The sequence below is a fragment of the Fistularia commersonii genome, chromosome 11 (assembly GCF_037954325.1).
Source record: "Fistularia commersonii isolate RoL2024-O1a breed Wild chromosome 11, RoL_Fcom_v1.0, whole genome shotgun sequence".
NCBI lineage: Eukaryota > Metazoa > Chordata > Actinopteri > Syngnathiformes > Fistulariidae > Fistularia > Fistularia commersonii.
Genome location: NC_141294.1, coordinates 16,119,668 through 16,144,752, shown reverse-complemented (window position 1 = coordinate 16,144,752; position 25,085 = coordinate 16,119,668). Strand labels below are relative to the sequence as shown.

General features: G+C 52.4%; 3 protein-coding genes across 8 annotated transcripts in view; 2 read left to right on the top strand and 1 right to left on the bottom strand.

Annotated features, from left to right (window-relative positions):
• Positions 1-12,320, top strand: part of stx17 (syntaxin 17) — a 20,015-nt gene extending 7,695 nt beyond the window's left edge. Inside the window, exons 7-12 of one of the 5 annotated variants that reach the window (XR_015106817.1) lie at positions 937-1,266; positions 1,874-2,031; positions 2,170-2,309; positions 9,039-9,115; positions 9,266-9,385; positions 10,854-12,320. Coding sequence is in view for 1 of the 5 variants with exons in the window: in XM_086155357.1 (XP_086011483.1) it covers positions 937-1,191 (255 nt within the window). In the remaining 4 variants the exon portion in view is untranslated. Of the gene's footprint in view, positions 1-936; positions 1,617-1,873; positions 2,032-2,169; positions 2,310-9,038; positions 9,116-9,265; positions 9,386-10,853 lie in introns of those variants that run through there. The other 4 variants (XR_015106820.1, XR_015106818.1, XR_015106819.1 and 1 more) reach the window with 4 other exon arrangements.
• erp44 (endoplasmic reticulum protein 44) lies at positions 2,885-12,522 on the bottom strand. Its single transcript, XM_086155351.1, has 11 exons — positions 12,333-12,522; positions 8,015-8,087; positions 7,802-7,841; positions 7,568-7,683; positions 6,738-6,922; positions 6,437-6,552; positions 6,182-6,356; positions 5,786-5,897; positions 5,557-5,698; positions 4,385-4,487; positions 2,885-3,063 (listed from the first exon to the last, which is right to left on the bottom strand). The coding sequence occupies exons 1-11, from the start codon at positions 12,390-12,392 to the stop codon at positions 2,953-2,955; spliced, it is 1,233 nt and encodes a 410-aa protein (XP_086011477.1). The 5' UTR covers positions 12,393-12,522; the 3' UTR covers positions 2,885-2,952.
• Positions 12,471-25,085, top strand: part of invs (inversin) — a 22,567-nt gene continuing 9,952 nt past the window's right edge. The window contains exons 1-9 of one of the 2 annotated variants that reach the window (XM_086155347.1): positions 12,471-12,581; positions 12,667-12,746; positions 13,405-13,519; positions 20,369-20,468; positions 21,000-21,166; positions 22,301-22,474; positions 23,592-23,759; positions 23,847-24,027; positions 24,698-24,807. In XM_086155347.1, the coding sequence (XP_086011473.1) occupies positions 13,517-13,519; positions 20,369-20,468; positions 21,000-21,166; positions 22,301-22,474; positions 23,592-23,759; positions 23,847-24,027; positions 24,698-24,807 (903 nt within the window). In that variant the 5' untranslated portion in view covers positions 12,471-12,581; positions 12,667-12,746; positions 13,405-13,516. Of the gene's footprint in view, positions 12,582-12,614; positions 12,747-13,404; positions 13,520-20,368; positions 20,469-20,999; positions 21,167-22,300; positions 22,475-23,591; positions 23,760-23,846; positions 24,028-24,697; positions 24,808-25,085 lie in introns of those variants that run through there. The other variant, XM_086155348.1, reaches the window with a different exon arrangement.

Genomic DNA, 25,085 nt, shown 5'->3' with positions numbered 1-25,085 from the left:
TTGGACCCCCTGCCCCCCCCTCCGGTCCCCAGCGAGGCCCCTGACATCCATTTAAAAATACATATAACTCGATTTCACACGAAACTCAATTTGTGCTCTTTTAATTGCGATCCGGGACGCAAACAAATCACACATCCCCTTTCTCCTCCTAGTCCCAGGAGTGTGTGTGTTTGAGTGTGTGTGTTGTCTCCGTCGGTGACCTGCCTCAGGGTGAACAAACATTCCTGCAGGAACCAGATGTTCCTGCTTACTTTTCTGTCTTATTTTTGTTTTTCAAATGCGACGCTCCTGAATGGAGGCGCTAACAAAGGCCGAGCTCCCCCCCCCCCGTCAGCCCGACGCGACATGCAGATTACACCCGTGTGTGTGTGTGTGTGTGTGTGTCGGGGGGGGGAGATAAAGCAGATGAGAAGGACGTCAGATGTTTTAACACGTCGGGAAGCTTGTAATCTGTCATCAGGTCAAACAACATTAAACACACACACACACACACACACACATATACTGCGTTCCCCACAACCTGCTCCTTTTAACTCAGCTCAGATGAAATTAAAATTACCTCAACTTGCCGTGGGGGTGGGCATGGGGAGGGGGAGGGTGACGTTAGCTTTTGAACTAGATTAATTTAATAGTGAAGTGTTAATCAAGTGTGTGTGTGTGTGTGTGCGCGCGCGCGCTAGGATTGGTCATTAATTGCCATCAGCAAAGAGCACCTTCCGCTGTGATGATAAGGGCGGTAATAACACCGGGCCTGCATCTCTCTGATTCCTCCTGGAGGGAGATAATGAGCACAGGACGCCGGTTTGATGCCCCTGTTTCCTTCCCTCCCTTCCTTTCCTTCCCCCCGTGTCCTCAGGCTGACGGGTGACCGCCGCCCAAACTTGGTGTGTGGAATAAAACCGACGTGTGTGTGTGTGTGTGTGTGTGTCTCTACAGGCGCTGGGCTACAAGTTGATGGTGCTGCCGGTGGCCGGGGCGTTGCTGGGCGGAGCCCTGGGAGGCCCGCTGGGCCTGCTGGCCGGGTACAAGGTGGCCGGGGTGGCCGCCGCCCTGGGAGGGGGCGCCCTGGGCTTCACCGGGGGCAAGCTGGTCCAGAGCCGCCGCAAAAAGCAAGTGGAGGTCCTCCCGGAGCGGCCGGCAGGAGCGCCGGACCAGAACCGGGACCGGGACCGGGCCAGCAAGGACAAGTGACACCCCTGGACTCGGGGATGACATGGACGGGAGAAAACCCAAGACCGGCACCGGCGTGCGTTACACAACCGTTATGTAAGAGACTGTGAAACAAGCGCACCCTTTCATTTTTTGTTTTTTAGTGAATTGATCGTCCGCGGGATCCATTAATCACTTTAATCCACTTTTTTTCATTTTTTATTCTCAATCATGGTCGTTCCTGTTTGACAGCGAGACTGAAAAACCCCCTCCTTGTCTGTCTGAGGAAGGCGTGTGTGTGTGTGTCTTGTATTTAATTCATGTGGACTAAGCTGGAGCTGAAATTGCACAAAAATAAAACACCTAAAGTGCCCCCCTTCCCCCCCCCCGCAGCTGGTTGGTCCGGTCCGGTCCGGTCCGGCCACCGTCGCCGCTGCTATTTCCGCCAAATAAAAGAGAGAAAAGTGTGTCCGGGTCGTGTGCTTGTGCATCGTACGACGTTCAAAGCACGAGAAGGACGAAGGTCTTGTAAAATGGTTTTTAATTTAATTTGTTTTCCTTTAATTCTTCCCCTCTGTGAGATGACTGGTTCAGAGAAATGACCCCCCCCCCCCCCCCATTGCACCGAGCTGTTCTGTCTCTATGAAGGAATATTCTCCTCCAAGATTATGATGTATATCAACAACCCCCACCCCACCGCCCCATCGCTTCTGGATCTACTCAGCAGATCTAGACTGGATCCGAACCCGCGCGTCATCTCCAGCTCCTGCTGTCGTCTCTGCAACCCTCCGGGAAGGTCAGGGTTCCTCCCCCTGGCAGGTTCACGGCAGATACTGTGCCTATGAAGAGCATCCGACCCCTCGGACTCGTCTCCCTGTGGAGGTAGATCCAACCCCCCCCCAATTATCCCCGAACGTGATTTTAAATGTCCTCCGCGTGGACGCTTGAACATCTCACGGGGGCCGGTTTTCTTCGGAGTTCTCAGACGGCCTCCGTTCTGAAACCTATGCGTTCCTCCAGGACCCGGCCTCCTCCGCTGGGGGACGGTGGAGCGACGCCTGACCCCGAGAAACATCGACAACTCGGACCGAGACGGTGCAGGGAGAAGAAGACAGGACGTCCGGAAGGTCTTCAAGGGGCGGCTTCTCTTCATAGGCACCGTAAGTGACATGGTCCCGTTTTCGTACCAGTGGGGGGGGGGGATTAAGGGGAGGGGGCACTTTTAGGACTACGGTTTGTGACGTGGATCTAGAGGTGCATCCCGAGGAGGACGTGGAGACGGAGCTCCTCGCCTTCACACACAACTAGTGCTGTACAAATGCGTTAGTGGGGTCGGTCGTACGTTTTGGGGGGTGGGGGGTCTGGAGTGGAGGAACGGGGGTGAAAGAGCGAGGAACAAAATAAAGAAGAACTGCACTTAATTTAGACCGACACTGACTGCCATGTAGCACAACATATATACAAGCCCCCCCTGAAAGAAAGTAAAAACACCTCATTATGTCCTAATGCCCCCTAAACCCCCCCGCCCCGCCCCGCCCCGCGTTTCACTGCCCGTCGACCCACTCCCTCTTAATCCAAAATAAAAATCGCATGTGAAAGTTATGAAAATATAGGTTATTCCAAAAAAAGGGGTTGCGTCGTGGACTTCACTCCTCCTCCATCCCCCTCCCCTCAGTTCTTCAGTAAGGGTGTTGGGCGTCGCCGGTCTGTCCCCCCCCCCCCGTCCCGTCCCCCCCCCCTCCCCCTCCCCGGACCCCGAGGTGTGGCACTGAGTCAAAGGACCGCCGGGGGCCCCGTCGTGGGTCACAGCTCGTCGCGGTCCCGTCTGAGGATGGTGTAGCGCGTCTCGCTGGGCGCCAGCTTCTGGAAGGAGCTCTCGGGGGGGTTGCTGGCCGCGTCTCCTCCCGTCTCCTCCTGGGGGGAAGGGGGGAAGACACCGGGGGGACACGTTCAAGGTGTTGGACGGAATAAGCTCGGGTGCTTTTGTCTGGTTTCCGGTTGATTTTTTTCGGGATTTTTCCTCTCGTTTTGACGCCAATTTCTTTTTCTTCCCCGGTAATAACATTTCCTCCTGATTACCAAAATTTAGTCGAGAGAGAGAGAAAGTTGAAGCTTATTAGCGAGATTAATTTGATGATTTTTTTTTTTTTTTTTTTTCTCTTGACCTAAAATGAGTGAGGACTTCACAAAAAAAAAAAAAAAAACAATTAGCAGACAATCAACAGAGTCCGGCTGTTAAACCTGTAGATTTTTGCAATGAAAGAGAAGCAAAGATCCGCTCCAATACTGGACTCCGGAGGACCGGGGCTTTCCTGATTCTGAGGCGTTTCATGTCACATTCCCCCTTTCACCATAGCGGGTGGAAGGGTCGGGGTCTCCATCCCCGCTCCCCTTGTCCGCACCCAGGTTAGCGTGCGAATGGACGAGTGAAATCCGGCGCAAAGCGCGGGGTCGCATTCTCCCGTCGGCACAGTGTCGGACGCCGGAGGTGCGAACCGGCCCGAGGTCGGGAGGAGCCGCGGGGGCGGCGGAACCGCCAACCTTCTGATGGTGATGTCTGGGTACGGAGAGTCACGGATGGAATCCGTTTTGTGTTTGAAACGAGCGAGAGAGCGCCGACCTCCCTGATGTTTACATGAAGCGCTTGGAGGAGGTTTCTGTTCGGTGTTTCCTGAGGGACGGAGCAGATGTTTCCTGCCGCCACCAGGGCTCCTTCTGTCTGCCCCGATCCTTCGGTCCCTGTGAGAAGCTCTACGTTCGTCGGGGGCCATTCTAAGAAAGTCCCACTCTGCCCATTGGGCGTCTCGAAGGGAAAGGTTGTCGGTTCGATCTCCGCCGCCATGTTTGTTGTCGGAAACTGCGCTCAGAGCTCTGCGCTGCCCTCTCGTGGACGCGAGTGAAGCCCGTGGGCGATGATATTTGACCGTGTCTGACCTCTGGAGGTTAATAATAATTTATCCTTTATTAATCCCCATGAGGAAATTTGTTCTCTGCTATGAACCCATCATGGATGAGCGGTAGGCTGCCGTCCACCAGCGCCGGGGGAGCAGTTAGGGGTTCAGCGTCTCCCTCATCAACACACACACACACACACTGGGAGGAGTCGGGAATTGAACTTGAGCGCAACCCTAAGCCCGCCTGTCACCGATGCGTTCAGGGGCGCCCCCAGAGTGATAGTTTCCGGTCACCGCGACCTTGAGGTCATCATTCATCGCCATACGGGGCTCAGTCTGACCTGTCCGGGCGTGCTGTCCGTGGGGTCGGGGCCGTGGTGGTACTCTCTGTGTAGCTTCCCGGAGTGAAGGTCCAACACAAACTGCCTCAGCCTGCCCTGGTAGCTGGAACGCACACGACAGAAGGGGGGGGGGGGGAACATAAGTACATTAATGCCATCTTTGACGAAATTCACCCACGGGGGCGAAAATTCCTGTACATAATAATCCCCCGACCGAGACGGACCTGCCGGGACGGCGGAGGTCAGAACGAATCCGCGATGGCGAAGCCCGCGGCGGCGGGGGCGTGTCCGCACGCGGCATTAATCTGCATCAATGCCGTCCCGTGAAGTGCCTTTATTAATGACAGGTCGCCGGCCTGTCGTCAAGATCGCACAGGCGGTGCTGGTACCCAATCACGGTTAACGGTGTGTGTCAAGTAGACACACACACACACACGCTTACATACAACATGCGCTGTGCTAATGCAATTTCAAGCTGTGCGCCACATGCAGTGAGGATGTGATGCAATTAGGTCGTGGAGGGCTGGTCAGTCCTCGGGGCTTCTGTCTATCTGATCAGGCCCTGATTGGGGGGGGGGGGGCTGGAGGGGCGGCATAAGTAAGATTAAATTAGATTAGGCTGGATTAGTTTAGCACTTATTGCACGTGCCAAATCATGTCACATTAGCTCCGCTGTCCGGGCTCATTCATGAAGGACGGATTTTAGAAGGAGTGACATTTTTGTGGTGCGTGCAGAGCGACCGCATCTGTGTGTGTGTGTGTGTGTGTGTGTGTTTAAGTGTAATAAATTTGCCTCATTTGGAGGGGGGTCAGATCTTGTAATGAGCAATATTACACGGGGGGGTTGAGTGATATCGGCGGGGACGATCGGGGCAATAAATGACAAAATCCGAACCTGAGGAGGGTCAGATACATCAAATCCGTCACCGGGAGCCGACGAGCACATCCTTCATCGTTTCATCGCCGCTGCGTTTCGTGCTCCGGCTAATTATTTCTGCGCGGCACCGTTATTGCAGCCGTCCTGAAAACTTTAGTTTGGCGGAACGTCGGCGGACGCCGGACCTTTCGTTTGTGTGTGCGTGTGATCCGTAGCCTTCGAAACCAGGTTCGTTCACGTTTAAGTCTGGTTTTTGTTGCCATGGTTACGGGAGACATATTACGGCAGTACTTACGAGAGGTCCTTGAAGTCAGGGAAGGCATACATGTGTTTGAAGGAGTCTATGGCGATGACCGGGCAGTCAGTGGGAGTTTTCTGGATGTGGAACAACGGATGGCGAAAGTTTTCGCAATCCGCGTGCAGGAAGTTTATGGACCCTGAGCGGGAGAAGAGCCGATGTTATCTCCGAACACACTCACGCACACACACTCACCTCCCGAAAACCCCGTGACGGACGCACTGACCTCTCTCACTGATGAGCTGGCGGGCGACCTCGTGCTGAAACTTCTCTAAGCTTTCCTTGTCCTCTTTGCTGTGGAACAAGATGAGGAATGGGAGCCCCTCTTCGGCCAGCTCCTGGGAACGAACACACACACACACACACACACACACACACACACACACACACACACACACACACACACACACACACACACACACACACACACACACACACACACGGCAGTCAGGTCCCGATCAGTTAAACATCTAGAACACGCTGCGTCCGGCCTCTTGAAGACTCTAGCTAGCCGCTGCTTGATGCTTGTTGTTGCCATGGCGACTGAACCATCACCCAAATTGACTTTTTATGGTTTCCGCGGAGATGTTGACCAGCTACCGCGGAGCGAACCCCGACCCACCTCTGCGTTCTTGAAGGTGATCTCGCGGACCAGCGGCACACACTTGTCCTGGGCCCAGGCGTAGACCAGATCGAAGTTGGTGAGCGAGCCCAGGTACACCATGTCGGGGACGCCCTCCCCCGTCGGCTTGAAGATCACGTTGTCGCCGCTGAAGCGCTCCGACTCGGACGTGGCACTGGGAGGAGGGGAGGCGAAGGAGAGGTCAGATGACGGACCCGGAGCTCCCGTGGGACGCGAGTCCGAGGCATCCCTCACCCGAAGGCGGCCATGAAGGAGCAGTCGTCCCGCAGGATCTTGGCCACCTTCACAAAGGTGTTGTAGTTCTCCGATTCTTTACTGTCAAAGTATCCCACGATGTTCCTCAGGCTCCTCTGAGGGTTGTCAAGATAGAGAGCCACGGTCACAGGCTGGTTTTTGTTTTCAAAGAGCATCTTCTCAGTCCCGGTCCAACCATCGAATGTTTTCTCGGGGGCCATTTTTTAAACGCTCATTGAATTGGGAAAATGAGAGCATTCAAACAGAACGATGGTGCGCGGGTGTGTTTTTTTATGCTCACATCCAGAGAGAGAAGCTCCTCCAGCGACAGGATCTCCTTCACGGGTTCCACCTGCTGCTGGCGGATGAAGTCGGCGATGGCCGCCACCGACCTCTGACCCCTGTACTCCTTCTTCATCATCATGCCGTTGCGGAACACCTTCAGCGTGGGGTACTTGGTGATGCGGTAGCGCTGGGAGATGTCCGCTAGCGGAGGGGGGGTTAGGAGAGGAAAGCGATTGATGAAGAGGCGTTGCAGAAGACGAGCGGCGGTTTAGACCTCAGCCCGAAAACAGTGCCTTCAGAGGGCTTTGGGGCTATGATCTCCCACATGAAAGCAGCTCCCCCTGCAAGAGTAAATATTCACCCTGCACAGTCAACGTGCACGTGTGTGTGTGTGTGTTTGGCAGGTGTCAATCTCCCCGTGGGGTGCCTCTAAGCCTCCCATCTTCACAGGAAGCAGCAGTTTTGTCATTAGCCTTCAAACAGTTTGCAGGTCATCAATAATTCTCTTTAATTTGCTTTATCTCAAAAGGCTGGCGGTTTGCGGCTCGCCGCTTTGGTGTGCCGGGCATCCGTGTGTACACGTGTGCGACGAGCGTGCATATGTGTGTGTGTGTGTGTGTGTGTGTGTGTGTAGGCGTGCCTTTGCAAACGGAACATTACATGGTTGTACGCAGCAAACACCCAAGTTAGAGGAGTAAATAAGACTATACTAATATGTTAGCTGGTGAAGTTAAGCCTCTTTGGGCATGTTGTGGTGCAGAACGGCTCCTGTGAGCGAAGGATTAAATGGCACTGATGGAGGATCGGTCGGTCCTCCACGGCGGAGAGGAGGCCGTCGGTACTCACAGTGCTGATCGCAGTCGACGCGAGCGAACACCACCTGCGCCATGTCGGGGAACTCCTCCCGCACCAGGTTCGAGGCCTCCTCGAAAATCGGGTGTAGCATTTGACTGTAGCGACACCTGGGGGTGATGGGACACAGAGGCCCCTGTGTGACTGCAGAACCGGTGGAATAACCGGCGAGACGTTCGCCGCCGACCACGGTCGCGTGGTGAAATGAACTCGGTGGTCTTCACTTACCAGTCTGCGTAAAAATTCACCAGGGCCACCCCGGCATTATCTGCAGGCAAACACACACACACACAGCAAGGGGTTACACTACATCGTACAAGTCATTGAGTACACATATTGTGTGTATTTTGGTAAGTAAAATTAAGCAATTTGGCTAAAATTAAACCGTGTGGGTAAATATTGCGCCGGGTTGGTGGTGATCGGGTAGGGAGGGAAGCTTACTGAGCACATCGTCGATGTTGCCGGAGTCGAGACTGATGATCTCTGCTCGTCCGGGGGTGGAGAGGCCCATCACCTGCAGACACACAGGAGCCAGGACGGCTTTAGCATCCCCGGCCAATCGGGAGGGGTTACAGCCCCCCCGATGCATTTCCCTTCGCAGCTTTCCACCAAAAACGCTATTTCTAGTTGCGGAGAGCTCGAAGTGTGTAAGATGAAGGAAATGAGGAAGCGACCGCCGATCCACTGCACGAGCAGCGTTGTGATCTCGGCTGCTTTTTGTCTCGCCTGACCTCTGGGCTTCGACATTTGAGGAGGTCAGAGCTCCTTCCATCCTTTCGTACATGTTCGGGGTGGCTACGCTGAAACGCCTCACCTTTGATTGGGCCACGCAAAATGTAGGCGGGGCTAACAGAGTAGCAAACATGGAGCTAAGATGCTTTTATTTCTTCTCGCTGAAACATCATATTTGTTTGATACTTTTCTGTAACCGTTCTATTATCTGTGATTTCCACTTCACACTCCGATTGCATCCTAATCGCCGACACCCGCTTATACAAATATATTCTCCGTTCTCACGGTCCTGCGACGGCCTTGCTGATTGCTACGATTTCCCACATCATTTTTATCTGTTTCGCCACCTGTCTCGTGTGCAACATGTACTTCTCCCGCCTTCTCATTTCCTGCTGGAAGACAAGCAGGCCCGGTGGCCCAGATAGGTGACTGTGGACTGGACGGACTAGAACAGCTGCATTCTCAAATTCTTCCCGTGAGGCAAAACTGGTGTGTTGACAAAGCATGACAGCAAGCGTCTATCCAAGACTGCACCCGTCCAGGGTACTTTTCACTTTGATATTTCCGTTCGCAGCTACTTCCTGCTTCTTTCGTGTTTGTAAATATACTCCTCCTGATCACGAGATGCCCTCCTCCACACAAGAGTGTTTATCCAATGGAAAAGAGCCTTCTCCTTAAGCTAATGAACCTTCTAGAATGGAAAAGGTAGATGATAACCAGGCGCTGCCAACAGGATATGATGACCTGACAGTTCTATCCACCCGGCGGGATGTGAAGGAATGACGACGGGCCTGGATTTGAATGACAACGGTGCGCTTTTACTGAGCAGGAACATTATTCCGGAGATAAATCTTATGTGCATGTTAATAAAACACCAGGGGGAAGTTTGACGGGAAATATCTGCAGATTGTTAATTACACTGGATGATCATTCACCGCTGATACCTCTCGTCCCGCACAGGAAAACGAGAAACCTTCTCCAAAAGCAACGATAAAACAAAAGAGGAACGATGAAGAGGTGGAGTCTGTGATGAGGTCAGGACCACCCGACCCGAGTCCACCATCTTCTCACCCACGCCAGGTGAGCAACTTTCGCTTACTTGCTCCACCAACTTTCACCGCGACAAACTACACCCATGCTGATGCGGCAGCTGCTACTGTAAACTTGAGCTGGGTTTGTTTATATTATCATTGCACTGACACATCAGGGAGCTTGAAGACCCGGCAACTACACACAGTTATACTGAGGAGACAATCGCATTTGTTTGTCACCCTCGCCACCTTTGTGTTCCTAAGGAATGTCAAATATTCAACTGCAGCGGTTGTAAACATTCATGAACAGAACGTAGAAGCTATCAATATAACCCGATATAACTTTAAAATGTGCTGTAGGCCGAAGGAGCCCCCGGTCCGGTATCATCCCCCGGAGCTGCAGTGTTGACTGCGTTTCTGCTCCAGCGGGCAGGTCTTGGCCAAGGCCAATCCAAGCCCAAAACTTGGCCGCATGTCTCGTTCTGGGTGAAATACCTCGGCCATTGTCAAACCGCCCATGCATTCTATAAACACTTTTTGTCAGACATTTTTTTTTTTTTTTTTTCTGTGAGATGACACAAGTCGGTGCCAGCCCTATTTTGACCCCAAAAAAGAAACTGAGACACCAGTGAAAGTCACCGCTGCAGTTTTGTAAGGCTGCTTGGTTTGAAGATCCAAATATGGCAAGATGTCCTACAAAGTCCTGGAGTTTCCATCCGCCAGTGGAAAGGATGAGGGAGGCCTGCAGACTTCGTCAGAAATAAGAAGTTGCAACGCAACACTCGAAAAAAAAAAAAGAGCCATGCTATTTTTTCATTTGCGGAGAGATTGTGTATAACAGTAAACTTGGTGTTTAGAGGATGTAAGAAGGGGAACGCATGAATGACTTGCTGATGTAGCTGAGGTTTTCAGTACTGCACGCAAACTAGCAGGTTCAAGTACTGTAGTTTTGTGCAGGGCACCGAGAGACAGCGCTCTCTTAGCCCATTTCAATGCCACGTCTGACTGATAATCGACCGTTACATCAGTCCAGATCTTTTACGGCGCGTCTGCTCGGCTGCACTGCGCTTGCAGTATTTGTACTTGGTGGGTGTGTAGATATGAAATATTTGCTCTGTGACGCCCTCCTGATGTCCAGAATCCATCAGTGAACAATAGATGTTTTAAAAGCCCTCAGAAAATTCAATATTCAAGTTTGAAACTGCTGGACGATGCTTAGAATGAGAAATGCAACAATTCCTCATCCGGCAATGACGTCTCAAACCAATGTCACTCATCTTCGCTTGCGATGAACAAACTTCATTCTCCAACACTGTTTCTTCAGTGCAACAGTTTTATGCATTCCTTGGCCTCTTTATGACTGAGAGACTTTAGTACAATATGGAAGCAGTTAGCATAAGTGGGTAAATTTGATTTGTCAAGAAATCATACAACTCTGCGGTATTCTATAAGCTTGAATGTTGGCCATCGGATGGCTGATTGGCCGGAGACTGCGTAACGCTCTGTGTTTCTCACAGGTTTCTCTCTGAAAAGCGGAGGTTTTGCCTGCCTCTGGATGCACACACAAGACAGCAAGGAAGATATCCAGAATCCAAGGAAACACCAGAGAATGTTCTCCAGGTTAAAGACCCTAGATGTAGCTCTGGAAGCCCGAGGAACATCGACTACATCTTGGCGAATTTGTATGTGAAAATACACGCAAAAAAAAACTCCTCTCGTTCCCCTTAATTTGTAAACATTGCATGACACTAAAGCTACTTATGACACAGCAGACTATAATAAGGCTTGATTTCTGACAGTTAGGAATTACTTTCAAATGGACCTAATCAGGAGTGATCATCTTAGAGGTTTACTAACCAATATTTAGGAATAATCTTTATGAATAACATTTATTTTTGAGAGAAAACATTTCAATTTAAATAAATATCAATAATGGCTTTGTAATGGCACATCCAGATCAGCTTAAAACATCAGTGCACTGGGTTTTGTGACTAATGTAACTAAATCTTCTTACCAAAAAAAAGGGTATTTTATCTATTAAACAGAAAAGCAACTTGATCATAATCTATATCTAACCCAATTATCTGTGAATGAAACTGAAGACATAAAATGCTGCAGCTCCGGATTACATTTGAACAAACAGATGCAAATGATTTATTTGTTTAGATTTCCATTAGATACCGACGTTCTCTTTGCTCTCTTTCCGTTTTGCAACCATAAAACTGGCGATTTTTGTAAAAATACCAATTTGCGTTGCAGTGTTTCTCGGACCTGGACGGCTTTCACAGGTCAGGCCCGAGCTCCCACAACAGCTGCGCTCTGTCTACTTCCGGGTTGTCAGCCAATAGGATTGAGCCACAACAGAGGAATTCACCAACCGGCGAGCATCATTCAGAAGCTCGCCTGGATGCAATAATAACTTTTTGGAGTTTCGGCATCCGTAACAAAACAAGCGTCACGCCCCATGAAACACGACAATTCGGCTTTTACGTTAAACTAAAGGTTTGCCTCGGAAATAGCCGCGTAAATACCCCTCACTGTCCAGGGGTTGATGGCTGCTAGCCCAAACTAGCCCCTCTGTCCTCAACAAAGTCGCCAAGCCTCACTGATTGATTCCAGATTTGATTAACCAGGAGTCCCATTCCTAGCATTTGGGGTGGAACCACGACGATCTGGGGTTACAACAGCCCGCTAGCGTCACTTAAAACTACCGGCTATGTTCACGTTGGACCCAGTGGTCCTACTCTAGTAGGCAATTAAACCACAGACCAAAAATGGCTTCCCCCGGGCGGAGGGGTGACTCCAGCCGGGGGAACCGGCAGGCAGCCGTGAGCACCGGGCGCTTTAGAGAGCCACGTCCGCCGGTGGCACAGCCCCCGTCGGCTTAGCTAGCAGCTACCTGTCGTCGCACGGCTAATGTTAGCTTGACAAGGCAGCTAATCAACCCACTGTGTGTGTATTGCATATGGCGGCGAGGCCGGGACGCAGGTCCTTACCAGCAGGGCGACCGTGACGACGCGGGAACGGAGGGAAGGAGATATCGTTAAAAGTTTCATCGTACAGTGGAGTTGGATGAGGTGATGGTGTGGTGTGTCTCCCTGTCTGTGTCGACGCCGCTCTTCTCGCCGCCGCAGGAGGAAACCATCGGCGAACCAATCTCACGGTGACCACGGAAACACGAGTGACACTTCCTGGGAGTCTGGCCCGCTGTAGGGAAATATAGTTTTTCGAACCACTCGGCTGCTGTAAGCGTACGGTTCGGAAAACTTCAAATATGGCGGCGATTCTTTGTATAGCAGATATTGGGAGTTGTAGTATTTTGTAACACAGACTGTGGCAGCCAGTCTACGGGACGCCTTGGAAGAAAACTTCCCCAAAGAGTGTCATCCGAGAGGAAAGCAAAACAAAGGGTAAATATTACAACAACGAATATGGAAATAAATCAACTCCGCATCCCGATAGGACAAAATCAGCTTTCTCATGCGTTTGTCGACTGTCATGGAGTTATCCTATAGCGGATTTCTCCTGAACATGGAGAGTTGCATCATTTTGCAGATTTTTTTGCAATACTACCTCGTTGTATTTGCACCAGTAGAAGCGGTAAGATTATTTTGTGCTGTTGTTTCGGAATAAAGCAACGTTAGGTTGTCAAACTTGTCCAACTGACGCTCTTAGTCAAAGTTACTGCACATGCTCCTAACTTGCCATGTTAGATTCTTTCTGATAGGGTTAATGGCGTAAAATCAATGATCCACGTAATAAACAGTCCATTTTTACTGAATCTGGAAGTACAACTGGGACCTACTCAGAGATGCGTATACTCCTTAAAACAACTTCTTGCAGGGGTTTTTGTATTTACATGAAATTGACTTGAACACCAGCAATGGCCATGATCTTACTCAAGATGTAATAGTGCTTTGTGTGAAAGGCTGAGAGGGGACACACACACACACACACACACACACACACACACACTGAGTACAGTATCGGTACTGTGCTGGCAGTTAATTGCGTGAGCAGGTGGGCTCATCTCAGTGGGTGATCGATCCGCTTTCTCCATCCTGGCAGGAGGCAGGATCAGGGCAGGCGGGAGACCTGGACGTGCATCCAAATCCGCCGAGGATGCAGTGAGCCAGGAAACAGCTGCCCGTCCGTCCCCCTCCCTCTGCTCCATGCAGCCATGGTAAGAATCCAGCACACCGTCAGCAGGCCGTGCTGTTAAATCACTTTATCAGCCCGTCCTGTCAGAACCAGCGGATAGCATCGTCAGATAAGGTTTCCCTCCCAAGGGTAGCGACCGTCGGAGACACCCCTGTAACAGTGCTAATTGTTTGTGAGCCATCGCAGGCTAATTGTAAAGGAGATTAAGATAGAATGTTGAATTGAATCCCAGCATTAATATTTAATGGGCTAAAGCTGTCCGCGGGGGGGCTCGCCGTGTGTGAGCATCTCACAGATGGAGGGAGGGGAAGGCTTCCCTCTCCTGCATCGGCATATTAGCGGGGAAGAACAAAATAAATACTCTGACACAGATTGTTTAATCAGTATCAGAATGCATCACTCCGGCTGCGGTGTCATGTAATATCTGTCAGTGTATACCTCAAATCACGTCAAACTCAGGCCCCGCGCGCCAAATGTGGCCCGCCAACGTCCTAAAAGGTCTGATCGTCTTAATATAAGTCAAACGCGTGCATCGACCATAAACTACATTTCCCCCGATTCATGCGGACCATGTTAGCCGCAAAGTGGCGGCATCCCGCCATTAAATTGCAGTGTTTCCACGTCCCTGCGATTTTCAACAAGTGGAATTGAGAAATATAAAATGCATAGGAGATTCACTGGAGGCCTTACGGATGTGTGGATGAGACGGTGGATCATTTTTTTGTCTGTTTCTTTGAGTGTGTGAGGAGTTGTGGGGATTCATGTATTTCCCAGTGTGATGGCTCAGGCTTGAAGTCCAACAGCCAGAGTCCGAAGGAACCATGTGACGGACGTGACCTGCATGCACACGCCTCAGCTCAACGTTGAGATGTTTTACTTCAAGAGAAATGTAACATGTTGGGACTCTTCACTTTCTCCACTTTCTAAAATTCTATCCATCTTAGTGCTTGATCTCTTTTCTTGGGGAAGACAACGGCGATCTCTCAGTTGTGGTTGATTAAAACCTCACTTTCACTTTTCTCCTCCAGCCATTGCTGTGGTTGTTTCACCCACTGTTCTTGAGAGGGTGGACAGAGAAGATAGAAGGGTAGAAGGATGCTGAGGTTGGAGGTCCGGAGGAAGACCTGAGAGGAGGTTTATGGATGGAGGGGAAGAGGACATGAAGATAGTTGGTGTGAGAGGGTTGGATGGAGGCCGGTGATTGGCTTAGGATTGGATGGAGGCGGGTGATTGGCTGAGGGTTGGATGGGGGGTGGATGATTGGCTGAGAGTTAGTTGGAGGCGGGTGTTTGGCTGAGGGTTGATGGAGGCGGGTGATTGGCTGAGAGTTAGATGGAGGCGAGTGACTGGCTGAGGGTTTGATGGACGCAGATGATTGGCTGAGGGTTCGATAGAGGCGGATTATTGGCTGAGGGTTGATGGAGGCGGGTGATTGGCTGAGGGTTGATGGAGGCGAGTGATTGGCTGAGAGTTAGATGGAGGCGAGTGACTGGCTGAGGGTTTGATGGAGGCAGATGATTGGCTGAGGGTTCGATGGAGGCGGATGATTGGCTGATGGCTAGTAGGAGGCGGGTGATGGCTGATGGCTAGTTTGATGCTGGTGATTGGCTGAGGGTTGGCTGGTGGAGGCGGGTGATTGGCTGAGGGTTCAATGGAAGCTCATTGGTAGAGTGCATGCTTCACATGTATGAGGTCCTGGGTTCAATCTCTGGCATCTCCACTGTAAGTCGCTTTGGATAAAAGCGTCTGCCAAACAGCTGTATGACTTCTATTCCATGTTCTCCCTGTGTCTGCGTGGGATTCTTTTGGCTCCTCCCACATGCAGGAGGTTTAATGAGATCCTACATCGTCCAGATGTGTGAATGAGAGGGTGAATGCTTGGATGTCTCTCTATCCAAACCTCCCTGTGATTGGCCGGTCCAGGGTGAACTCCTGCCTCTCGCCCAATCACCACCTCCCTGTGACCCCAAGAGCAGGATAAGCAGTATACATGATGAATTAGGAATGAAAAGCAGGTGAAATGACGTGATGGAATGGGTAAAGATGCAGAAGTCATCTTTAAATTCAGCTGGGCGGCTGTCAGTCCAGGGTCCTGACTCCGCCCCTCCGGCGGTCCCAGGAATAACTCCGACCTTCCATCACCCCGGCGTGTTTTGACGATCGAGGCGCGGTGAATTCACGGATTTATCGCAGCTCGAGTTCCGGCGCCTTGGAGAGCGGGCCGGTCGCCCGGACGACGTCACGCCGCCGCGTTTTCCACTCGAACCTCGCCGGCGTGCTTTTCTAAAAGAGATGTAACCCGGAGACGCCGTGCCTTATCGCATTACACTCACTCCACACCGCAATACTTTCCTCCACCTGCCTGTCCGCGGCCGCCCCTCCACCTCCCCGCCATCCTTTTCCATTTTGCATCGCCGCCATTGATTTTTTTGTTTGTTTTTCCAGCTGATTATGTCCCCGCGCTCTGATTCGCCGGTGGGCACGTTGCTCTCTGCACTTTAATTGGACATTTAATTAGATCACAGTTTTAGTCCAATTAGACTCAGAGGTGTGGGGTGGAGGGGGAGGGAAGGTACGGGGGGGGGTGGAGAGAGAAGAGGAAGGGGGGAAAAAAAAAAAAAAAAAAGAGTCCCCGAGCTGCTCTCCCTTCCACTTTTCTCATTTCTCTCTTTCCTCATCTGTCTTTTTCCGTCCTCCGCCCTGCCTCTCCTCTCCTTTCCCTCCGGAGGGCTTCTCATTAGTGTTATAATGGGATGACACAAAATCCTCCCCCGCCCTCCTCCACCCGTCCACCCTCTCTGCCGAGCCACAGACCCGGGTGGCGGGATCAGACCCTATAAATGTATTTTTATTTTATTTTTTTTCCAAGGGAGGGCTCCACACCGTGCCCCCCCTCCGCCCCCAGGAACCGCCTGACGACCCGCCGGTTGTCGGATATCCGACGTATGCACGTATGCAGGCATCGCGGCGGGGCAGTGCACGCCGTTACCGTGTCCCTCCGCCTCTGCGGGACTAAGTTGAGACACGCGGCAGTCGGAGGCCGTGATGGCGGAGGGAACTCTGCGCCGCCGCCTTCCTCCGCCCTTTTGTTGTTTGGCCCCCTCGCGCCCGTCGCACAAACAACACCGAGCCCCAGCGGGCGAACGCACACTCGGGCGGCTGTAAACACACTCCCGGATGGGCACACACACACACACACACACACATATGCTTGGGTTTCTCTGAGGACGCCAGCCTTTTTCGGTGTCCCTCAAGCGGCCACCAGCTCTCTTCTCCACCCCCACCCTCCACCCTCAGGAGAAAGATAGAGCCCTCTCTCCTACACACACACACACACACACCGGCAAATTCATATCTGCACCACCGGCGTGTCGGCTGCCTGCCTTTATCTATATATGTGTGTGTGTGAGACCGACAAGGCAGCAGGCAGGGGTGTTTTAGCCACCGGCGTTGCTACCTGACCCCCATGGCTGTTTGATTGACAGCTGTGGTCCCGCCTAATTGCATTACTCTCCCCGGTGATTGGCTCCCACCCTGGGGGCTCATTTGTCACCATGCATTGCGGTAATGGTGTAAATTAGCAGATGTATATGTCACTCAGCCGCGTTCCCCCCCCCCCCCCGTGCCGATCGGCCCCGGCTGCGCCCCGGAGGCCCGGCACCACCCCCCCGCCCCCCTGGCCGAGGGAGCCGGCTCATTGGTCCTCGGGGGGATCCGGGGAGTCCCCCGGAAATAGGGCTCTTACAGACGGGGCGTCCCCGTGGGCCGCCGTTATCTCTCCTCCCACCTCTTTACCTGTCAGTCAAAACACTGGGGCCGATCCCCGCAGCTTCTATCTACTATCAGGGACACACACACGTAGGTGGCATAGGTGCCTTAAAGAGTTGTGCGCACACACACACACACTCGCTGTTTGAAATAGGCCCGTATGGGGGGGGGGAAAAGGAAAAAAAAAGTGTGCTTGCCGAGAATAGAAAGAAAGGCCAGAGGCTGCGGCGCTGTTTCCCACTGGTTACCCAGCATGCCTCAGCCCCGGCCCGCCATCCAAACCAGACACCTTCACCGTGACGGACAGCTGGGGAAGCATATATAACACGTGCACACACACACACACACACACACACACACATACACTTTGAGATCAGGTTTCACTGTGTGGCTGCTTCAATAGCATCTAATAAAGTGTTAGTTACAGTAAATGTCTGACTGGTGTGTGTGTGTGTGTGTGTGTTTTATTTTTGCGTGTGCGTGTCAGCACTCCTGTAGTGTAGCTAAAAGGTTTAAAAAGCCCTTTTTTTTGTGCGCGTATGTGTGTTAAACTCTCCGCATTTATACGGGGAGGAATATGAATAAAGACTAAATAATGTCAGCATCAGCATGAATCGATACAGGCACAGATAACCAATCGGTGCGCCCGGGCCTCGGCCCGCGATCAATACTTTACTCTGAGTTATTGTCTTCATATCATCGCACCAAGTGCTCCCCGAGGAACGCGTGTGAATGGATAAATGAGGCCGCCCTGGAACCTCTCCGTGGGACCCGCTGTTGTTTTTTAACACGCCTTTTGTTTGACTGCAAACGCCGCATCTCAAAAGCCACCCCCCCCCCACACACACACACACACACACAAACACACTTTAAACAAAAAATTTTTTAGCAAATTTGGATTGGTCCCCCGGGAAACACACACACACACACTCAGGAAAACCAAAACCTGAACCAGAATAACAAAACAGAAAAGGTGTTTTTGGTATTTTGTTTTTTTTTTATCGGGTCTCCATGGCGACCATCTAGATATTCATTTTAATGGTACGATAGTACAGTGGAGGCCGGTTATGGTATATCAGATGTGTCTGCATGTGTTACATATTAACGCGATCGGAATATATGTGTGTGTGTGTGTGTGTGTGTGTTTGCACTTTACTGACTTGACTAATCACCGTAAATTAGAGATGTGTAGAAATGCTTGTGGTTGTTGTTGGTTGTTTTGATGAAATTCCTGTAAAAGCTCTCAGGGAATATCACTTCCCATGACCCCCACATGTGTCAAACACACACACACACAAACACACACACACCTACCGTGTCTCCGCCTCACACTCCTTTATGTGCACACAGGCCTATTTTACGTCGAGTCTTGTAACTAACCTGCGAGTCTGTGTGATCCGAGCGTGAGAAAGCGTGATGGGTAATTGCCAGGCTGCACGCAGCGTCTGCAGGCGGGCTTTTTTACGAGGCGACGGCGTGGAGGGAGGGAGGGAGGGAGGGGGCGGCGGCGGCGGCGTGGCGGAGGACGCCCGAATATCCCCTCCGTCCACGTCCTCCGGCTCCCGGGCAGTTCCGGACACACGCCGGATCAATGCACTTTGTACGATCCCTTCTTTTCAATCGCAGAATTATTGATATGGAATAACGTTGCAGAGTGAGAGCTCTGTCGGCGGCGGCAGGAAATGAAAATGTCTTTGAGAAAGCCGGGGCGGCGGCGGTGGCGGCGGCGGCGGCGGTCTGGATCCTGCCTCTGGCGTTTGTGTGTTTAGGGCCAATAATTGATTTCTGTGTTGTGCCCCGCAGGGTTTGTCCCATCTCTCTAAACACACACACACACACACACACACAATATGTTGCAGTATTAATGAGTCATTAATAAGACATGAGGAGAGACCCCCCCCCACACCCCCAGACTCTCACCGAGGGTCTCCCCCTCCCCAGCTGCTACCTGTCTGCAGATTACCCAGCTTTCACCGGGCTACCGGTTAAGAGGGGCCAGGAAGAGATTTAACCCCCCCTGCAGGAGTGCACACACACACACACACACACACACACACACACATGTGAACGCTCCCTCTCCCTCTATCTGCTGTCAGGAGCCGTCAACACCACATATCAGGTTATCAGACGCTGTTAACCCGTTTAACGGCGGGTAATTACCTACATAAAGAAGAGCCGGTCCTGAAAGGGGGTCGCGGTTTACGTCCGCTCCGCCGCGAGAGACGGGTTTGAAAAGGTTTACAGATTACTCAACTCGCTCCGGGATTACACGTCAGTCTGAGATCTTGTGAATGGGAGATGTTGGGAATTTAGGTTTTTAGATGAGACCGATCACAGATGCTGAGCCTGGGTGTGCAGAATGTAAACATAAACGCTCCGGTGCGGAATAGAAATAGCTATATTTCCATGTGTTTGTATTATAAGTATTTGACCTTAAAGTATTTGACCTTCTGGGCTTCTGTGGAGGAGCTCTTTAACCGTGTTAAAGAAAGCTTGCAAACTCATCATTGTGTGTGTCGCCTTGTTGTTTTCCACCGACTCTCTGTCCAAGTCGATCTCAATCATAATGATCTTTTCAACGGATTTTATTGAATCTTTGTTTATAGAAAAAAAAACAGCGCCGGTAAAACTAGCGGGCGCTTCTGCGCTGATGGCGTGCGTCGGGGCAGTAATTGGCGTCCCGGAGGTGGACGTGTGTTTGTTTTTGAGATGGATGATCCATGTTGATTTTACATCATGCCTAAGTTGAACCCCACACACACACACACACACACACATGTGCGTCTAAGTGTGTGAGGATCATCCGAATCCCCTGCAAGTGTGTGCAGGGAGACCGTCGGCAGAGGAAATATGGAAATCACTTCATTTTCCCATCAGCCTTTTCTTTCCCTCCTTCCCAAGTTGTGTCTTCAGTCCTGGGTTGTGTGTGTGTGTGTGTGTGTGTGTGTGTGTGTGTGTGTGCTCGAGGCCGAGCGAGCGGCGAGAACGGCGTCTAGACGCACTTAATGTCACCGCATTGAAATAAGCGCGGCGGCCGTCCAATGGCTGCAGGGTCGAGCTGTGACCTTCCGTGTGTGTGTGTGTGTGTGTTCCCGTCTGCCAGGCCTCGGCGGCGTCTGGCCAGGGCCCCTCGTCGCCGGGCTCCCAGGTTCACGCCGCAGCTGTCAACGGAGATAGGAGCGCCCTTCTCAAACTCATCACAGGTGAGTCGCGCACAAGCAATTAGCCCCTATGAAATATCACGCAATTACACACGGCCGGCCCCCTTCCGGAGCGCAGACGGCCGCCTCGCGCCGATATCGAGTAATTTCCAGGAGGGAGGGAGAGCGGCGGCGGCGGCCGGCGGCACAAAGGCCCTCTTTCTCTTCAAACTGCAGGCATCCAGGAGAAAATAGTTTGTGTTAATATTTGAAAATTAATATGCATAAAATTGAGTGCCGCTCAGACAAAGGGGACAATAGTGCGCCAGTTGATGGGTGTCCTTGTGACTCCCGGCCGTCCTAAATGGATTAATTTCCTTTCAGATTTTCCCACAAACTTGCAGAGACGGGAGTAAGCGCACGGAGATTCCTCTTTTAAGCAGTTTATCATTTACGTCACAAGCCATAAACTGTACTCTGCTTAATGGGGCAAATTGAAGATTCGACAAATATTGACGCAGATCTCAAACCTCCACCCGTCTGCTTGTGCGCGCGCGCGTGTGCGTGTGTGTGTGTGTGTGTGTGTGTGTGCAGCAGAGCCGTCCCTACGGGACCGAGAGGACCAGTTCGGCCGGACCCCGTTGATGTACTGCGTCCTGGCCGACCGCCTCGACTGTGCGGAGATCCTGCTGAAGGCCGGGGCGTCTGTGAACAAGACAGACCACAGTCAGCGCACCGCCCTGCACCTCGCCGCCCAGAAGGCAAGGACACACACACACACACACACACACACACAGGAGGGATGGGCGGATGTTTGAGATGCACAGAGTAATCCGGGGTTTGAGCCGTGCAGCAGGAGACGATCCTGCAAAGGTTACATGGACGCTCACTAAGCAGGGAGCCAGTGCTCTCTAGTGGCCGCTTTTATATCGCACGGGGGGGCGACTCGGCGGACGAGTCGGTCGGACCCTTTGAGTCGTGCGAACGTCGGCGCCGGCGACGGCGCGCAAATTTGCGGAGCCGTGTTACCGCCAAGAAAACGGGGTTTCATTCATTTGAATAAACGATGTTCTTCCCTCTGGACTCGTGGACACCATCATCTGCTCTTTCATGAGGAACTGTGTTGAGAAAAGAGTGATGTGAAAGTAGTAGTATATCTTGATCACCACATATGTGTGTGTGTGTGTGTGTGTGTGTGTGTGTGTGTGTTCGAGGATGATAGTGACGGGAGGCCCTGTCTCTTTGACACCTGATCAATAATTGGCCGAGACAGGGAGAGAGGCCAGGGATTACCGATCTAATTGGACTGAGAATAGAGTGGGCAGAACACACACATACACACACACACACACACACACACACACACGCATAAACGTCCTGAATGCATGCTCACACACGAGACAGATCCGTCAGACTGTGGCTTTGCGGCCGCGGGTTGGTAAATACACAGAACACACTCATACATGTACATGGCCGCGCTCGCAGAGACGTGCAGCCGCTGTGTTGTCCGAGGTCGGGGCGGGGGATCAGATGTGCAGATGTGTGTGTGTGTGTGTGTGTGTGTGTGTGTGGGTTGGGGGGTCAGATGTGTGTGTGTATGTGGGGGGGGGGGGGGGGGGGGGGGGCTGTTTGACAGCTCATCACAGCCGTGGAGACGAGAAGCAAATGTGAGGGAACAAAGATGGATGACCTGTGCCGATTGAACCGGACACCTCCTGCAGCCGGTGTGTGTGTGTGTGTGTGTGTGTGTGTGTGTGTGTGTGTGTGTGTGTGTGTGTGTGGAGGGGGGGGGGCGTAAGTCCTGCATCGGGGCTGAATTTGGAGGTGGGGATCCAAGCTCTCCTGCAGCCTGTCCCAGAAACCATTATTTTTTGTTTTTTGTTTTCCTGCGTCAGGGAAACGTGCGCTTCCTGAAGCTGCTGCTGTCCCGGCGAGCCAACTGGCTCCAGAAGGACCTGGAGGAGATGACCCCGCTGCACCTGGCCACCCGCCACCCCTCCCCGAAGGCCCTCGCCCTGCTGCTCAAACACATCGGACCCGGAGAGGTGGACACACAGGATAAAAACAAGGTTCCCTTGAGCCGCCACACACACACACACACACATGTGAATTGGATGAAACGGTCCGGGTTTCACCTCGGGGCGGAGATGATTCCTCCACGCTGGTATCTCCAGCTGGCGTGGGCGTTACATCACCTTGTTTACGCGATCACCAGAGGCCGCGGCCGTCATCCAAACTCGTTCGTTTGATCGCCATCGACCTGCGATCACAAACATCAGACCGATGATTTACGTTCAGATAACAGAATGAATCAAGACGGTTTGTTGGGGCGGTAATTGGGTCACACGCACACACACACACACACACACACACACAAACAGTCTGTTTGGTGCTGATGTGTGACTGATATGGGTAGTAGCTATTTTTGTCGTAATCCAATATGCATCATCTGGTCAGATGACGGCAGATATCAGATTAGCGGGGTGGGAATCGGCGAGCAGCTACGGTAACACTCTGCCCATGACCATGAGCGCCACCGCGATGCCCGTATCCTCCCGTGACCCCGGGGTCTTCCGATGTTACGCCGCGGCGCCCTCCGTTATCTGCTAAACCGGCGTGGACGGGGAGGGGCGGAGCCTCCGGGACGTTTAACAGCAGAGCGGCTTCCTGCATAACGAGCCCCGGTGGCTAATCAACCCACTTTCAGAGCAATAAAACCGCAAGGAAAATACTCCTGGCTGCGTGTAATCCCAGAAACCTCCACATGCCAGGGGAACCGGGGATGTCAGGCGCCCGTTCTCACACACACACACACACACACACACACACACTTCAGAAACTCCAGATGGATTCCATTGTGTCAAAAAAAAAAAAAAAAAAAAATCCCCCCCAGACGCGGGAGCTGCTCCAGGGCGGAGTTTTCCCTCCGCTTCGACTGCGGGGGTGATGCGGGGTGTTTGTTGCGGGGGGGCCGGGTTGCGCCGCCCCCGTCGGGAGGTCTCGGGGTAACGCCGCGGCGACGGCCCCTGTTTCCCACCGACCGCCGGGGAAGCTCACAAATATGAGCTTTGTGCAGAGAGACGTGAACGTTGCGCGCACAACGGCGCCCTCTGTTTCCGCCCTCCATCGTCTGCGCCCCCTCACACACACACACACACACCCCCCCCCCCCAATCTCTCCCTGCAGCAAACCGCCCTCCACTGGTCGGCCTTCTACAACCGGCCCGAGCACGTGCGCCTCCTGATCAAGCACGATTCCAACATCGGCATTCCCGACAGCGAGGGCAAGATCCCCCTGCACTGGGCGGCGCACAGCCAGGAGCCCAGCGCCACGCAGACCGTCCGTTGCATACTGGTACACACACACACACACACACACACACACTAACCATCATAGTCCACCCTTACCTATCAGTCTTCGTGTGTGTGTGTGTGTGTGTAGGAGGCAGCGCCTACTGAGTCCCTGCTGAACTGGCAGGACTACGAGGGTCGGACCCCCCTGCACTTCGCCGTCGCCGACGGTAACCAGGCGGTGGTGGAGGTGCTGACGTCCTACGAGGGCTGCAACGTGACGGCCTACGATAACCTCTTCAGGACGCCGCTGCACTGGGCCGCCCTGCTCGGTGAGGGGACGCACCTCCAGTGTGTGTGTGTGTGTGTGTGTGTGTGTGTGGTCAGATAATGTTCCACAGCTGGCTTGCAGGGAAAAGATGGACAGAACAAGTGTCTACTTGAAGTCCATTCCAGGAAGTAGCCTCCTCAAGGAGGACCTTCTAGCTTAGCATTCTCACTCTCAGCTCCACACTCCGAAACCAACCATCGGACGCCGTGGAGGTGGAAGCTGCCACAGCGTTCTTGGAATGATAACCATGGACCATCAGATGTTTGAGGTGTTTTTATCTTCTCCACTGTTTTGCCATGCAAAGAACCCCATTAGCCGTTAGCTAACCCCGCACTTATGCTGGACAAAATGTAGATGTTCCTCTGCGAGCCTTGAGCCTCTTCGTCGCTCTGCTTCTGGAAGTTTTGTCCCGAGAAAACATCTGAGCAGCGACCGCAACGGGTTTTAAAAATGAAGCTCCGCAGTCCGCTAGAAGAATTGGGGCCTTCATGGGTTCCTGTGGAAATGTAAGAAGACCTCACCTTGGAGTTGGAGCTAAGATGGTCCCCTTGTTCCTCCGCTGTCCCGAAGCGCCGAGAAACACCCTGGTTCCTGAGAAGGTTCCCGGAGCTGCAGGAAGTTCCTCCGGTGAGAAAAAAGGCTTTCGACTTGACGAGAACATGTTTTTGCAGGACACGCCAGAATCGTCCACCTGCTGCTGGAGAGGAACACCTCGGGGACCATTCCCTCAGACAGCCAAGGAGCCACGCCCCTGCACTACGGAGCTCAGAGCAACAACGCCGTGGGTCTCACACACACACACACACACCTTGGAAATTGAAAATGCATCAGGCATTGAAAGTACCGTAATTTCCGGACGATAAGCCGCGATTTTTTTCACGTAAACAACGATGCGGCTAATATATGGACTCATTTGAGTGGGGGGACGCTAACGAGCTTCACGCCGCTAAAACGTTTATCCTCGTCACATCGGACCAATGAAATGAGCGGGAAATTTTGAGTCCGTTCAACTCCGACACCGAAGAAGACGACTTTGACCGTTTAAGTGCGCGGGAGGAA

What these genes read in the sequence shown, in the direction of transcription:
- erp44 (XM_086155351.1), bottom strand. Translation starts at nt 12,392, where the DNA reads ATGAAACTTTTAACGATATCTCCTTCCCTCCGTTCCCGCGTCGTCACG. An exon ending in AGGAGCTTCTCTCTCTGGAT is followed by an intron (nt 6,553 to 6,737) that starts GTGAGCATAAAA and finishes GACAACCCTCAG; the next exon opens with AGGAGCCTGAGGAACATCGT. An exon ending in TCACCTTCAAGAACGCAGAG is followed by an intron (nt 5,898 to 6,181) that starts GTGGGTCGGGGT and finishes GTTCGTTCCCAG; the next exon opens with GAGCTGGCCGAAGAGGGGCT.